Source organism: Hipposideros armiger, unplaced genomic scaffold (assembly GCF_001890085.2).
Source record: "Hipposideros armiger isolate ML-2016 unplaced genomic scaffold, ASM189008v1 scaffold_34, whole genome shotgun sequence".
Classification (NCBI taxonomy): domain Eukaryota; kingdom Metazoa; phylum Chordata; class Mammalia; order Chiroptera; family Hipposideridae; genus Hipposideros; species Hipposideros armiger.
The window spans coordinates 568,656-584,368 of record NW_017731384.1 but is presented as its reverse complement, the minus strand read 5'-3'; the positions used below and the strand labels follow the sequence as shown (position 1 = coordinate 584,368).

The 15,713-nt window shown below is 54.2% G+C and overlaps 1 protein-coding gene across 15 annotated transcripts in view; it reads right to left on the bottom strand.

Annotated features, from left to right (window-relative positions):
* Positions 1 to 15,713, bottom strand: part of MAPT (microtubule associated protein tau) — a 95,173-nt gene that overhangs the window by 6,463 nt on the left and 72,997 nt on the right. For 11 of the 15 annotated variants that reach the window (XM_019637718.1, XM_019637722.1, XM_019637725.1 and 8 more), the window contains 4 exons: positions 14,165 to 14,430; positions 6,276 to 6,368; positions 2,709 to 2,790; positions 997 to 1,109 (listed from right to left, as the gene is read on the bottom strand). In XM_019637718.1, the coding sequence (XP_019493263.1) occupies positions 997 to 1,109; positions 2,709 to 2,790; positions 6,276 to 6,368; positions 14,165 to 14,430 (554 nt within the window). The remainder of the gene's footprint in view (positions 1 to 996; positions 1,110 to 2,708; positions 2,791 to 6,275; positions 6,369 to 14,164; positions 14,431 to 15,713) is intronic. The other 4 variants (XM_019637723.1, XM_019637731.1, XM_019637734.1 and 1 more) reach the window with 1 other exon arrangement.

Here is a 15,713-nt window from a genome sequence, read left to right as displayed (position 1 = left end):
GGGTGTATCTGTTCAGAATCCCAGGCAGAGGTGCTGAGCGGGCCTGCCTGCCGGGGGAGCAGAGGAGGCCTGGTGATTTGCCACAGGGACTCCCGGCTGCCACCAAATGTGGTGTGATGGACAGATGGCCCTCTGCCACTTCCAGCCAGCGCCCTGTCTCACCCCAGACTGGGTCTCAGATTCTGTCACCGTCCTGGGACATTCGTCCTCCCTCCGCCACTTCTCAGTCAGCTGCTGAGAGACGCTCAACGCTGGAAAGCGAGCCACTTCAGAACTTCAGGGCGGACGTGGCTGGGAAACCCCAGAGGACGTTTGGGCTGCATTTATGCAGACGAGAAAAGTACAGCCACAAGACCACATCCTGTGATGGGCCCAGAGGGAGCTTGCTCAGGGTCACACACACTCTGGTGGCCCCCGGCCCCCAAGCTCACACAGATACGCACAGCAAGACCCAGAGACTCTAGAAACTGCTGGGAATGCCGAGGTCCTTGGCCCGGCAGCCTCCGTGGACACTTCTCTGACAGGCAGGTGGAAGATTTGCTGAAATCTGGATTTCGACATCATTGTTTTGCTCTAACTGCCTAGTGACCCACTTAGAAAATCAGGTCATGTTCCCATGCCTTGTTCTCGAGGATGGCTATTCCCTTTTGTGGGTGCTTGCCAACCACGGGGCCTCGGGCGGCGGCTCTCACCTTTGACTGCACCCAAGAATCACCTGGGGGCTTTACAAACTCCAGGTGCCCAGACTGCACCTGAAATCAATGAAGTCAGATTCTCCGGGGTGTGGCCCAGGCACCAAATTGGTGACAGCTCCCTGGCACTGCAACAGGCCGCTGAGGTCGAGCCCCACAGCGCTGGTGGCTGCCGAGTGACATCAGGACAGTCACTACAGAATCCTCCACTTTCCGCCTCCAGAAAACTGGCCCAGCCTTGCCCACCCGATTCGAGTAACAGCTGCCCCCACGGGCAGCCCCCTCTCTGCCCTGCCCCCTTTACCTTTTTGTTCCCTCCGCCAGGGACGTGGGTGATATTGTCCAGGGATCCGATCTTCGACTGGACTCTGTCCTTGAAGTCCAGCTTCTCAGACTTCACTTCCACCTGGCCACCTCCTAGAACGCAAGGCACACAGGCCCCCGCCTGGGGTGAGGGCTCCGACGGGACTCCTAGCAGACGTCCACCTTGAGGAGTAGGTCAGACCAGGCCCTCCTCTACTTAGAATGGGGTGTGGGCACCGGCCAGTCCCTCCAAAGGGCCAGGCGACAGTTTGCTTCGTTTCTCAAATCAAGGTGTGCATCAAATATTTACCCGAAAACCCCCCTTAGCTCATGCAAAGGTAAATGGCAGCTCGGTCCCGGAGAAATTATTCTACAACCTAAATTGGTTGGCTTCCAACAAGTGAGGTCTTTTTATGTCAAGATCCTGTAGCGACAACCCTATGAGGCCTCGGAATTAAACCAAAGGGCAAAATGCACCCTAACTAAGGAAGGGCGCTGACCCTTCTCCGGCCTGGCCTCGATGCCCCGGCCAAGCGTGGGAGGCGTGGCCTGAGGAAGGGGGGAGCTACAGCTGAGCCTTGAACAGCATGGCTTTGAACTGCGCGAGTCTTCTTACACATGGCTGTTTTTTTCAATAAATACTGTGTTTATTCCTTATGATTTCCTTAATAACATTTTCTTTTCTCTAGTTCACTTTATTGTAAGAATACAGTAGATAGTACATGTACAAAATATGTGTTAATCGACTGTTTACATTATTGGTAAGGTTTCCGGTAAACAGTAGGTGATTAGTAGTTATGTTTTGGGGGAGTCAAAAGTTCTATGTGGATTTTTGGCTGGGGGGGGGGCGCGTGTCCCTAACCCCCAAGTTGTTCAAGGGTCCACTGTACATTACTTTCTGGGGAAGGATAAAGCCACCCGAGAAAGCTGCTCACAGGGTGGCAGGATGGTGACACCAGCTGAGGGACAGGTCTTCCTGGGAGAGACTAATGTCCCAGGGAGCCAGACAGTAACAGGACACATTCCGGGGATGCTTCTGAGGCCCTTTCCTTCCCACCCCACAGGCCCAGCACAGATCTGCCCTGGGGGCCTGGCTGGGCTGGAAACTCCTGCTCTGGGCCCCCAGGCAGGAGCTGGAACCTAGACCTGTGCTGTCCAGTACGGTCCCGGACATTTTCATTGAATTAGTTCAGCTCCTTGGCAGCACGCGCCACATTTTAGGTGCTCAACAGCCATGTGTGGTCAGTGGCGCCCATACTGACCTCACAGGGGTCAGACACATCCATCGTCACAGAAGGCTGAAGGCCCTGATGGCTACACGGTGGGGGAGGGGAAGGGACGCAGGGCAGGGCGCCAAGAGTCTTTTCTGTCAAAGTCACAGCAGGGGTATGGCAGTGGCATAGGGGTCCCGTGTTGTAGCTGATGCAACTGGTTAAATGTTCCCCCATGTTGGCTGGGGACCAAGATGGGACATCCACACAGCCAGCCTTCAGGGGCCAGATGGGGCCCTTCCCGGGCTCCCCATGTGCAGCCTGCTTGGAGAGCCGCAGGTGAGGGTTTAGGACCAGCCACACCTCCCAGGCCGCAGCAAGCTCCACCCTCAACACGCTCCTTGATGGTGCGTCCCATCCCCCCTTCGCAGCCCCTCAGGAGCAGGCACCCCCAGGCCTCCCGACACACCCCCCCCCGCCCCCCGCCAGCCTCGAGGGCTACCTGGTTTATGATGGATGTTGCCTAGCGAGCCACACTTGGAGGTCACCTTGCTCAGGTCCACTGGTTTGTAGACTATTTGCACCTGGAGGTGAGAGAGAGAGAGAGGTGGGGGATGGACAAAGATAAAACAGGATTATTTTATTATGGGCGTAACACAATGAAAAGCAGCTGTGTGAGCCCAGGCCCCGCTCGGACACTGTTTCCTGTCTGCCACGAGGCACACCCCTAGTCATGGTGGAAAAATGTGTTGGAATTCTGCCAACCCTGCCCCAAGGGAGCTGGGTCTCCATGAAATAGCTGTGGGACTGCAGTGCCTTCCATCCCACAGGACAAAGACCCTCAGGGCAAACAGGAAACTTTGTTGTCCAGAGTCCACGCCATTTGTTTAGCAAACATGTGAAAAAGGCACTCTGGTTCCCTGACATGAAATTGACAGGTCACATTCAGCAAGGACAGAGAAAGAAGCGATCGATAGGATCCATTTGCGCAGCACTCGGAAACTCTTGTTGGAAAAGCGAGAGCCATTTCTGTAGGGCCTTAAAGAGGAGAGGGCAGTGTGGGGTGGAGAAGTGGCTTTCTCTCAGGAAAAGCTTCCAGAAACCCCAGCACCGCCACAGCGAGAGCAGTGATGGTCAGCGAGCAGTGTGGCACCTCGGAGGTAAGAGGCAGTTGGCACCTGAGTGTCCTGGCCATTTCTTTACCGAAAGGAGCAAAGCGACACCCACAGGAGGGCAGGCGGCTCGGCAAACCCCACGAGGTTAGTGTCTCAGCGAGCAGACCCAGACACACACACACACATACAGGGGAGACCTCGGGCTTCGGGGCTCAGGCTGGGTCCACCCTGAGGGACCCAGGCCACACTGCCCACCCTCCCGAGGGGAATGACGGCCCTGTGCCACCCACTGACCTCAGCACAAGAACCAACTTCCCGGAGGGGGCACCCCCCGCAGGACTCCCCATCAGCAGATGGGTCTCCCGGAGGAAGCCTTCAAAGCCATGTCAGGGCATCCCCAGGTGGGCACGGAGGGACACTTCCCAGCAGTCACCTGGGATGAGGTCACCTGAGGGTGCAGGAGGCCAATGACCAGCTGGCCTCTGCTCCCTGCCCTGGAGTTACCCAGGAGAGAGATGGCCTCATCTGAGAATGGCTTTAACGAGGACACCAGAAAAAAAAGGAGAGGTTTCTACTCAGGTCTAAATCATCTGGAACAATCCCAAATTATTTCAGTTAATCCGAATTATGTTAGCATGTGCTGTTAATTGATGGAGAGTTGGCTGAGGCCTACAGGTGGACATGCACTGTGTGTGCCAGCGGGAGGGAGGGTGAGGAACACACACATGTGGCAGCCTGCACCCACAGGGTGGGTGGGAGTGGGTGAGGAACAAACAATTCTGAGGCATCTTCTGGGACCGGATATGGGAGAAGGCATGTGCTCTGGGGCGGGCACTGATGGGGCAAGGGACTCTGGGAACTCGTCCCTGCAGGAGGGAGATGGAAGTAAATGGTGTGACCAAGGCTGCCTGGATGAGGTAGCTCGTGTGTGTGTGTGTGTGTGTGTGTGTGTGTGTGTGTGTGTGTGTGTGTGTGTGTTGTTGGGGGGAGGGGTTGTGGAGAAGGCAGAACCTGGAATGACAAAGAGGGGGATGGAATGGGTGAGGGTGGGAGCCAAGGCAGGAGAGTGAGGGAGTAGGGGAACTGCAGGACAGGGGAGGCGGGAGGCCAGGCCCTGGGGGGAGCCCGGAGCCAGCAGGGAGGCAGGGAGGGTCCGACGAATGGAGAGGGGGCAAGTCCTGCGGGCTGGGAAGTCACCTGCAGTCTGGAGAAGGGAGGGCAAGCCAGAGGCCGGAGCCCAGTCCAGAGGTCCAGTGCCCCCAAACGCCCAAGGCTACCCCTGTGCAGGGGCTTGGGACCCCCCAGCCACCTTTCACCAAGAAAGCTTTGTGCAACGGCTCCTACTGCAAACAAGCTGCGGCCACGGGCCAACGACATTGCTCTGGGCCAGCCCTGGATAGGTAGCCTGTGGCTCCTTGCCAGGTCACAGGCTAGCCCACAGGCTGGCAGTGAGTGCAGGACAAACAGGAGATGCCCCAGGAAGTCCCTTGATGTCCTGTAACTGCCATCAGCAGTGGGAATGTACTCTCTCTTCCCAGCTAGTCCTGAGGCCTCGGCCTCGCCAGCAAAACCTCCCACCAGCCGACAAGACACACGCGTTAAACTGGAAACCGCATACCTTTCTACTCTGGTCAGAGCCTAGTCTGCAGTGAAGCCAGAAAACCAGGAGTCAACGCTAAAACAGTAACCTGGCGTGCGGTGGGGTGGCCCCCACACCTTCTCTCCCCTTCTCTCAGCAAAAGAGAAGCTGGCAGTCAGTGGACAGGAGAGCAGGGAGTGGGGGACAGAGGCGACACAGCAGACACTGGTGAGGAAGCGTTAATAAAGCGCCATGCAGCAGCCAGGTGGTGAATGCCCGGTCCCCAGGCTCAGGGGCTCCGGGCAGGAGGCAGCAGCACATTGCAAGAATAAACCCTCGGGCTGGACGCAGATGATGTGCGGCCCAGGCCGGGCATTTTCTGGAGAGAGAACCTCCTGGGGGCTACCACCACCACCCTGGGCTGCTAGCCAGGAGCGAGATGCCTGCCCTCAGAAACCACCCCTCCCCAGGGGGGACCTCAAGGGGTCTTGAAGCTCCTGCTCCCAGTGTGTTGGGCTGGCACAGTGAGGAGGGGGCTGCAGAGAAGGGGAGCCTCGGGATGATGAGTTTGCACCCACTGTGGTGAGCATGGGACAGCTGGGTGGATGACAGCAGAGCTGATCAGCCCGGGAGGTGGGAAGGGAGGACGCCAGCCCCAATATCAGGGCCACATGCACTGGGATGCAGGGAGTCCCCAGGGACAGTAGGGGAGAAGCCAAATTTAAAAGGCCTAAAGCAGCATCTTGCTGTGAACCCTTGGCTGCAGGCAGGTCCCCTGGTGCACTTCTGGGTGCGCTCTCCTGCCTCTGAGTCTCTGCCAGGGGGTGGAGCTGGTTTTCAGCATAAGTGGAAAGGCTTAGGAATCGACTTGCCCCTTGAAAATGCAGAAGACAAACGTGAGCAGAGACTGGACTTTTCTTGCTCTGAAGTAGGACAGTAAGACCTGTGTGTCTGCTCGTCAAGAGCAAACAGGCCAGCTGTCTACAGTGGAGCCACTCAAAGTGACCCTGGCCAGGCGATGGGGAAAGAGGTGACAGAGCCACCTCTCAGGTGCCACCACCTTCAGCCCAACCTCACATGGGCTGTGGGGACACGGGGCGCCCATCCTGGGCTGAGTGGACCCCGCCCCCAGGTACAGGATCAGTCATCTTCCCTACACAGCCCTTGCCGGCCAGGGACCCCTAGGGTGCAGGTCACCCCTCCTAGGACAGTGGGCCTAGTGTGGAGGCCTGGGCTACACTTCCTTGGGGACACAGACAGACCCTGAGCCTGAGAACAGTTTATTCTATGCAATGTCTCGCAAGGATACAGACTGATGCCACTTCTTAAAAAGCAGAGCCGCAGAACGGAGCAGGGGACCTGTGAAGGTACTCACACTGCCGCCTCCTGGCACGTGTCTGATATTATCCTTTGAGCCACACTTGGACTGGACGTTGCTAAGATCCAGCTTCTTATTAATTATCTGCACCTTTGACAGCCAGAGAAAAGGATGAGTGACACACCACACCCAGGTCCGCGGACTTCCCGGCATGGAGAGAGGAGGCCCCAGGCTGAGGGCGCGAGGGCGGCGTCACACTGCCCCAGGGAGCTCCCCAGGAAGGCATTCCAGAGCTGTGGGTGATCTGAGGCAGACCCCACCTTACCACACGGGGTTTACAAGGCAGATTCATCAAGAGGCAGTTCTTCACTTTACAAAAGACTTGCGTCAGAGGGTGTCCTGAGGCCCCACCTCTGAGGCCCACACACCAGAGCTGAGGCCCCAGGTTGGGACGGAGGAAAATGGGCTCAATGATGTTGTTAAATGAACACACAGAAGTCCCACCTCTGTCCTCCCCCACAGGCCTCCAGGGTCCTCAGCACCTCCACAGAGACCTTTCTGTGACTGTTCTCAAGCCGGTCTGTCAGCCCTGGAATCACCTGCAGGCATTTTTTTAAAAAATCCCAGACCCCACCCCTGACCTAGAATTAGAATCGTGCTGCTCTCTGCGCTTTGGGAAACTCCCCAGTGCTTCGATGGGCTGCGTTGCTAGGTGGGAGGGTCACTGACGTTCTGGGGGGGGGGGGACACGGGCCTTTGTGGAGCAGACAACCCAGAGCCCCTCCGTGTGAGGGCTTTGTCTCACGGAAGGCAGGGCCCTCCCAGCCCTCTGCTCCCCTGTGCACAGTCCCGCCAGGTGCTTAGAGGGAACTGGGCAAACGGTGCCAGGTGGTCTCCCCTCAGCTTCCCTGGGCACGTGCAGCCCCGATGGCAGCGACCCCACTGTAGTTCTGGGAGGCTCCGCTTTCTCCAGGCGCCAGCGAGAAGGTGGGGGGGTATCAACGTCCGAGTGGGGAATGATTTTGACCCAATTTGTCTAAAAACTACAAAGTACACAGAAAACCACGGCACAGAGAAAGATAGTTGAAAAACTCTTCATTTTGTCTGCTAGGGCAGTGTTTCTCCCTCAGGAACTCCGTGTCTGGAAACAGTGTGCCTTAGTTTCTATTAATCACAGATAGAAATAACTGCCAGCTGCAGTGCCCAGTTGAGAGCCGGCCTTGCTCTCTGAACCGGGAAGTGGCACCAAGGCCTCAGCTGCTGCTTTTGTGAACGACAGGTGCGGGCCCCGCTGCCCCAGAGGCCCAGGGTCTGTCAGGATGGCTGTGACTCGGGGTCGCAGCCCTGACCTGGCTCATCTAAGAAGAAGGGTCCCAAACTCTGACCCCAGGGCTAGAGCTGGCCCTCAAGGGGTCCACAGGTCCTCAGCAAAACGAAGAAATGAGGACATGATAGCAAAATTGGCTCATCCTGCTTTTTTGGTGTTAAAATGGCCTTTCCTTTATTAAATTATTAATTATTAAATCACATTAATAATAGATGATACTTATTATTTTTAGATGTCCTTAATCTGGAAAAAATGAAAAGCCATCTTCTCTTGGACCTCATCCCCAGCTTTTTTTCCTTAAGTTTACTGGTCTAAACCTAAAAACCTGGGCAGGACGGATCTAATCCACGTCTTTTTTTTTTTCTTTTATGTTCCCTTAAAATAAAAAACTATGTATCTTTTTTCCATAAGAAAAGTAATATAACATTATAATTTTTAAAAACAGAGGTTAAAAAAAGCAAAACCAAAACAAATTTCTTGCCACCCAAACACAACCACTACTGCCTTTCACTGTATTCCCTTGAAGTCTCATATACATAAAAATAAACTCCCATCACAGGCACAGAAATGGTAGTAATTATTGTGTCCACACAATTTTACATTTTGCCTTATCGAGTAACATCATGCTCTAGGCATTCGCCCTGTTCTGCAGTCATTATTTTTAAATAACATGTCATATGCCATTTTGTGGTAGCTGTGCTATCAGATATCACATATTGATTCCATTTTAAATAATAACAGCCTCACCCTGAACATCTTTCCGCAAGAAGTTTTTTTCCATATTATGGATTATTTTTCATAGCGTAGAGCCACAGAGGTAGAATTTCTGGGTCAAAGTTATAAGTATTCTAAAAAACACTCAACACAACTCTGCAAATGACTTTCTAAGGGGGCTGGATGAACTCGCCCTGTGAGCGCTGTTCAGAAAGTCCGTTTCGCCATATTGCTGCCAATACTAAACACTTAAAAAATTGTTTTGCTTATTTCTTTGACTAAAATAAATGGGACTGCATTGCTGGCTTATTCTGCATTTCTCCGGTTATTACTAAAGTTACTCCTTTGCCACCTTTTGGCTGGTAGGTTCTTCCTAACATATAAATGTTTACATTTTTATATACTCAAATTCTCTCTTTGGAATTTCTCCTTTGTTTTTTCTCAGTGTAAAAACCACCCTCTTTTAGAGGTTGGATAACCATCTAATTCCACATCACCATTCTCACCTGCCACCCCCTTAGCTGGCTGATGAGGTCGACTGGAGGCCCAGGGAGATTCAGTGACTCAGTGGCAGAGCCCACACAGGGATCTAGGTGTGGGTGTTTCTGTGGCCACAGGCTACGTATGTGACAACAAAGCTTTGCCTGAGCTGTCCTCAAGGCTGTTGTCTCATAAAGCAAATAAAAACAACACTCTCCCTTGGGGAACACTGAAGGTCTCTCCTACCAGCAAGGGGACACCATGGCAGTGCCTCAGCCCAGACTTGAGCTGGGAACAGGCGGACAAATGGGCTTTCTCACACTGCTTCTTAAGGAATTGCTGTCACCCTCTGTTTAATGTCTTTGAATCGATTTGTGCCACCCTCAGATTTTAAGGAGTCCCACATGAATTCCTTCTTTGGTGATAATTTTTTAGTCATAATTTTCCACTGGGTAAGCCCAGACGCCAACGTGCCTGCTTTCACAAAGAGCAGTTTAGAATTAGAAAACATAGGCACACATGCACGCGCGTACACACACACACACACACACACACTAAGACAGGAAAATTTTAAAGGGTAATGGTAAAAGAATGGGAGGTCATCCGCACTGACAATTACATGACTGATCGTTAAATGTAATGATCTGAATTTTCTGTATTAATCTGTACAAGAAATTCATCAAACGAATCAAAAGACATTAAGCAATAACAAGATCTGCAACATACATAGAAATGTGTTTTTTCCATGTGGCTTTTTCTTATTTCAATCCCACTAAAAAGGCAACAAGCTTCTGTGGGATCTGGCAGTAGGACAGACACAAGGATATTTACAGAGCAGACCTGAATTACCGGTAGTGGTCAAATTAAGCCAACACCCATTACAGAATATTAGATTTACAGAAAGGAGGAAAAGCCGAATGGTCGGCGTTATGAAATTGGAATCTTGAAACTGAATTACTCATCTCCAGGAACATGTATGATGCTGAGCCTTAGCTCTGGACGTTGAACACACCCGTCATAGGAGAGAAGAACATTTTGGAAGCTCCAAGTTTTGATCTGGGGACGCCTACTCAGGGGAGAAATTCCTGCGGTCAGGGTTTGGCCTTGAAGGAGACCGTAGAGTGGGGTGAGATGGGTCCACTTTGGTTTAATCCATTTCCTGGAGGATCCAAAGCAGTCTCAAACCCTCATTAGGTCTTGCCTTGACCTGGTTCTGTTTGGGCTCATATCTCTCAAGGGGCTCCAGACGGCCCAGCCCTCCCCCCAGGAGCTCCCAGCTGGCCCGGGGTCCGTGGGCTGTCCCTGGCAAGGTCTGTCTACAAGAATGCCCAGCTTTACCTCACTAGGGTCAAGAAGCCCCGTGCTGAGGACTGGGAGCTGGGATGCTCTGCTAGGACAGTCCAAGGTGGTCAGCCTGAGAACTGACACAGGAAAAGTTATCTATTGTAGGTCCTGTTAAGTAAACCAGACACAGAAGGGGTTAAAAAACAAACCGAACCAAACCAGGGGAGTCACCTGTGGAATTATTTACGTTGTTCCTTTAAACACTGGCTGCCCCAAGCCTCTTTACAATGATTTGATTCACACAAGATTTTTCAGAAACACAGGTGCTCGGTATATGGAGAGATGCCCAGAGGGTCTTAAACTTACAGGGCTGTCCCAGAGGAGGGTCCCAGCCTGGCTCGGCCCTCCACTCACCCCCGCAGGGCCTGACACCTCAGCCTACGTTCACCTCAGTCCAGGATAGGCCAACTATCCCAGGTACAAATTCACTTTATTTACCCCACATAAAATGTTCTTCACGTGAGCTTTTTAAAATGAGAACTGGGACTTCGTCAATAAATATAATGAATTTACAAACACTTTAGGTCTCGCGAAGACAGACGCTTAGTGTTCTATCGCCATCTTGTGGCCATATCGAATATTGCAGCCCAAGGCTTTCAAAGCCCAGCAGCTCTGGTAGGTTTCTGTCCTTCCTGGGCCTCTAGGTCCTGTTCAGCCTGGGGTCTTCGCACCCCCTGGCCCTGAGGATGGCCAGGGGAAGTAACTTTAGCTCCATCTGCTCAGAGCCAACCAGACCACCCCGACGTCGGGTTCTGGCCATTCCCCTGCACACATTCTCCCCCTTGGCAGCCACAGGGATCCCCAGTTCTCCTGCCCAGGCAGCTGTGACCCCAAGTGCACTCCCTCTGTCTCTGACCCTGAATGGCACCAGGGCCCCAATGCTTCCCTCTCTGCTCTCCACTGACCATACGGAGGGGCTGTTGAGGCTGGTGCTGCCTGAACCTCATCTGACCCTCAGCTGCCCTCTTCTTCAACTCAGGGTAGCCAGGGGAGTGCGGCCTCCCATGACCCCTGAAAGTGAGACCAAGGCTCTCTGCTGGTGGTGCCTTCCAACGCCCCCTTTCTTCTCCATCTTTGCCGGAGGACAACATCCTGTCCTGTCGGGGGAAATGCCCAGCTGGTTCACAGCGACCCAGCAGGACCTCCCTCTATCAGTTGCTAATTCTTACCTCTCATATAAATGAACAAAGCTCCGGCCTAAACCCGCACTCCCCTGGCTACCCCAGTTCTCGCTTTATTTTGCTTTTGCTCTGAAAATCTCTCGGGTGCACGTTCCCACTGTCCTCTTCTGTATATGGGGCTCTGTGCAAGGCCACAGGGACACAAACATAATTTTGTTTTGCACTCTTCAAACCACGCACATTCAAACTGTAGCAAATCGTGAAAACAGAGAAAGGTACAAAGCATAAAACTGATGGTTTATAGCACATTTCTTTCCACCAATGATTTATTGGCCGGCTGTGGCTTTCAGTCTGCAGGTTAACAAGCAAGAACCACCTCCTGTTCTTCCTTCTTCCGGGAGCTGAGTTATTCCTCAGTCAGAGAACAGCTCCTTCTGTAGCCGAACAAACATTGATTGAGCGCTTACTGTATGTGGGTGCTGCGTGAGGCCACAGGAACCCAAAGATGTCAGTGTCACCTCGTGGAACCGTCAGCCCAGTCCAGGCAGAGGTGGCACGAGGCGCTTTGACAGGTCATTTAAAAGGTCTTCTCTGTGGATCCCAAGTATCTTCTTTTTTCTTTGTCTTTTCAATTTTCCGGTAGATTGATATGTTGATCTTTGTCGTTATGCCTGAGGTTTTCTTTGGCTCAGACAATTTTCTAGGTCTTCCATGGAATTTAAGGGGAGACTCCTATCTCGGCCACCTTCCTATGCCTCCTCCCCAGTAAGTCCCAAGAAAAGTCACCTTTTCTCCTTGAACCCTTCAGTATATGAGGGCATATGTCTGCGCCCAGCACAGTGAGGTGGTGACCTGGGCACCTTCCCCCATTCCCACTCTGAGAATCAAGTCACTGGACTGTTCTCCCGGCACAGCCAGGGGAAGGGCAGCCCTGGGTGGGAGGGTGGGTTCCAGCTGTGAACGGAGCCTTCAGTGGGAGTCCCTGCCGCCTCCTCCCCCAGCCCTGTCACTGCTGCTCTCAGCAGAGGTGCAAGAACTGGGCCAAATGGTGCCCAGGCCTTCCAAGCCAACCTCAGATGAACTCTGGGCTGGCGGGAGGACACTGGGAGTTTGCTGGTGTGTGACAGAGCCCCACAGGCTGGCAGTCGCCGATGGCTAGTTTCCCTCTAATGCGTTGTGGGTACGCTGGTCACAATCATCTCAATGGTGCAGAACTGGCTGTGTGGGTTTTGTTTTTCATTTTTCAAAACGAGGAAGAACGAGGGTCACGCTGCCATGAAAACAGGGCACATGCCCCCCCCCAGCACTGAGGGAGGGGTGCCAACGCCCGTGGGAAACACCCCATCACCTTGGAAGCTGGCTCTCTGGGGGGGCCCTCTGCCACCAGACTTCACAAAAGGGTCCCCCTCAAATCAACACCCCACGCAGCGGCCTCCGAGCCCCTTCTGGAAGGAGCCAGGCATCTTTACCAAGAGGAACGCAGGCCAACACTTGTCCAGGTCTCCCAGGGGGCCAGGGACCAGTGGCACTGAGGCCCCAGGCTCCACCCTGAGAGGCACCTGGACCCCTCCCTGGGCAGGACCAAGCAGATAGCCCTGAGCCTCCACAGGGAGCCAAGTGCAGGGTTTCGGGTCAGTACACACATGGACCCAAAGCCCTCTGAGGTGTCCTCCCTCCAGGGAGCCCCAGGCCCCCGGCCAAGAATGACAAACAAAATCAACAGTGTGGAGGGTGCATGCTGGGGCAGGGGTGGGGTGGGGTTGAGTTGTCCCGAATGAAAGGGAAACATTGGCTCAGGGTTCTGTAAAGCTCCCCAGCCCACCAGGGGGCTCAATGCCCCCAAAATGGCCCAGCCAGGAAGGCCCAACACATCTGTGGTCTTAAGAGTGGAGTCCTGTCCTTGGCACACCACACACGTTTCCTCTTCTCCCTTCTCCATTCCCCTGTGGTGCTGGGTGAGGAAGGCTGCGATGGGCTGCATTGTGTCCCCCAAAATTTGTATGCTGAAGTCCTTGTTCCCAGTACTTCAGAATAGGGCTGTATTTGGAGATACGGTCTTTAGAGAGGTCACTCTGTTAAAATGAGCTCATCAGGGTGGGCCCTCATCCAATATGACTGGTGTCCTTATAAGAAGGGGAGATGGGGACATAGACACCCAGAGGAAAAACCGTGTGAGAACACAGGAGAAGGCGGCCATCTACATGTCAAGGAGAGAGGCCTTAGAAGAAACCAACCCTTCAATGCCTTGACCTTGGACTTCTGGCCTCCAGAACAGTGAGGAAATACATTTCTGTTGTATCAGCCTAGGTATTTTGTATGTTAGTTCTAGGAAACTCATACAACGGGGCGCAGGGACATGAAAGAGGAGGAAAAGGCCCAGGCCAGCCCCATCTTCCCACACCCTCAATCCCTCAGAAACTTATGTCTCTCCACATTTAGGACACCCCAACATTTCATGAGCTCCCGCTTGCCCCTGGAAGAATCAGTTGTTTAAAATGGAACCCCTAATTTCCCCAGAACTTCAGGTTAGAGAGAACCCTAACCTAAACAAATGTCCGATGAATGCCAAAGACACCCACCTACGATTGCTGTGTCATGTCCTAAACACGAGGCAGGCTGGGGGGCCTCTGTGGACACCCCCACTTTGAGAACCCCCAAGTCACAGAGCAACAACCCTGTAATCTCTGACACTGTCTGATCATCAGGGGCTGAAATGGGGGAACAAAGAACCGGTGTTTGCTCTCCCCTGAGCAGGGCACTCATGGCTTTGTGGGGACCCTAATAAAGACCCACGCCCCAGCCGTCTTTTCTTGATGAGGTCGAGAGGGAACTGGGCGCCACGTGAGGGGTGGGAGCCAAGTCACTCGCGCACCTCTGCCCCAGGTGTGGGAGACCTACACACCTTCTCCCGGTGTTCTGAGGCCGGCATACACCCACGGCCAGCCTCCACGCGCCCTTACCTTCCCGCCTCCTGGCTGGTGCTTCAGGTTTTCGGTGGAGCCAATCTTGGACCTGACGTTTTTCAGGTCAGGCATGGGCACGGGGGCAGTCTGCAGGCGGCTCTTGGCTGAAGACGGCGATTTGGGTGGAGTGCGGACCACCGCCACCTTCTTGGGCTCCCGGGTGGGTGGGGTGGGCAGGGACGGGGTGCGGGAACGACTGCCAGGAGTGCCCGGAGAGCCGGGGCTGCTGTAGCCACTGCGATCCCCAGATTTCCCAGGTTCACCTGGAAAGGAAGGAGAGCGTGAGGCCGGGACGCGGGGTGGGTGGGAGCTGGCGAAGGCCATTCTCAGGCTCAGGGCTGGATGAGGCATGGGGACAGACTGGAAGGCACAGCAGCAGGAGGCCGCCCCTGAGCCCGTACCAGGGAAACGGCTCCTCTTCCTGGCTTTATCACTTAGGGACAGAGACACCCCATTCCTAGGGAAGCAACAGCATGGTCACCAATGGCCATCCAAAGCCCCTTCCCAGAAAGGAGACCAACTCTGCCCATGGCCCTGGGGTCAAGAGACGGGCTCCAGCCAGCTGTGAGGGCTCAGACAAGTCATGACCCCTCTCTGAGCTCAGGGTCCTCAACTTGAAAATTGAAATAATTGTACCACCGGTAGTGGGAGGCCAGGCCGGGATGTGTGCGCACAATTTGTGACGACACTCCACTGCAATCCCAGGTGGCCTTTTCCCTGAATAAGGGCCGTGCGAGGACAGGATTCAGGAGCTGCCCTCATCCGGATCCACAGGGTACATTTTCAGCAGATCAGCAAGTTCAAGGCCCCCGTCCCACCAGACCCTTACCCACCCTCCCCGACTCCTCTGCGGTGCCTGGGCTCCAGGACGGAATGCCTGCTTTGTGTCCACCTGTTCCTCGCTCCCCAAACAAGCCATGCTCGTGCCACTGTGCCCTGCCCCTCCGTTCCCTCCCCAAGAATGCCCTTCCCCCCACCAGGGCACCTTTCTAGACACGATGTGGGTGCCAAACCCTGCAGGGGGGCCGGGGGATGGCTCCTCTCCCAACAGGCTGGACCGCGCTCCCGACATGCCTCTATTCCTGCACCGCCTACGGGGGCCCCGTTACACTGCGTAGCTACTATTCTATCTGCTTTGTGCATGGTATTTCTCCAAGCGTAGCCCAGGGACGCCTGCATCACAGTCCCTGGAGCCTTGAGGGGGCAGTGGGACCCGTAAATGCAGATTCCTGGGCCCCGTCCAGACCTGAGACGACAGGCTCTCTAGGGGTGGGACCTGGTTCTGCCCAAGCTCCCTGGGGATCCCTGAGTAGACCCGAGACAGTCACTGAGCTGGATGCCGCTGTGCCCAGGGGGACGAGGCTGAGCTCCCCTCAGCTCTGAGGGCGACTTGTCAAGAGGAGAAGAAGCACGGCTGTTCTCAGAGTTTGAATTTCCATGTCTGCTGATATCCCTAAAGTCGTCCAGCTCTGTGGCAACAGGACCAATGAGGCCTTTTCTCCTTTCCCACACAAGGAGACAACAGCGGGGCCTCTGCCTCCAGGCT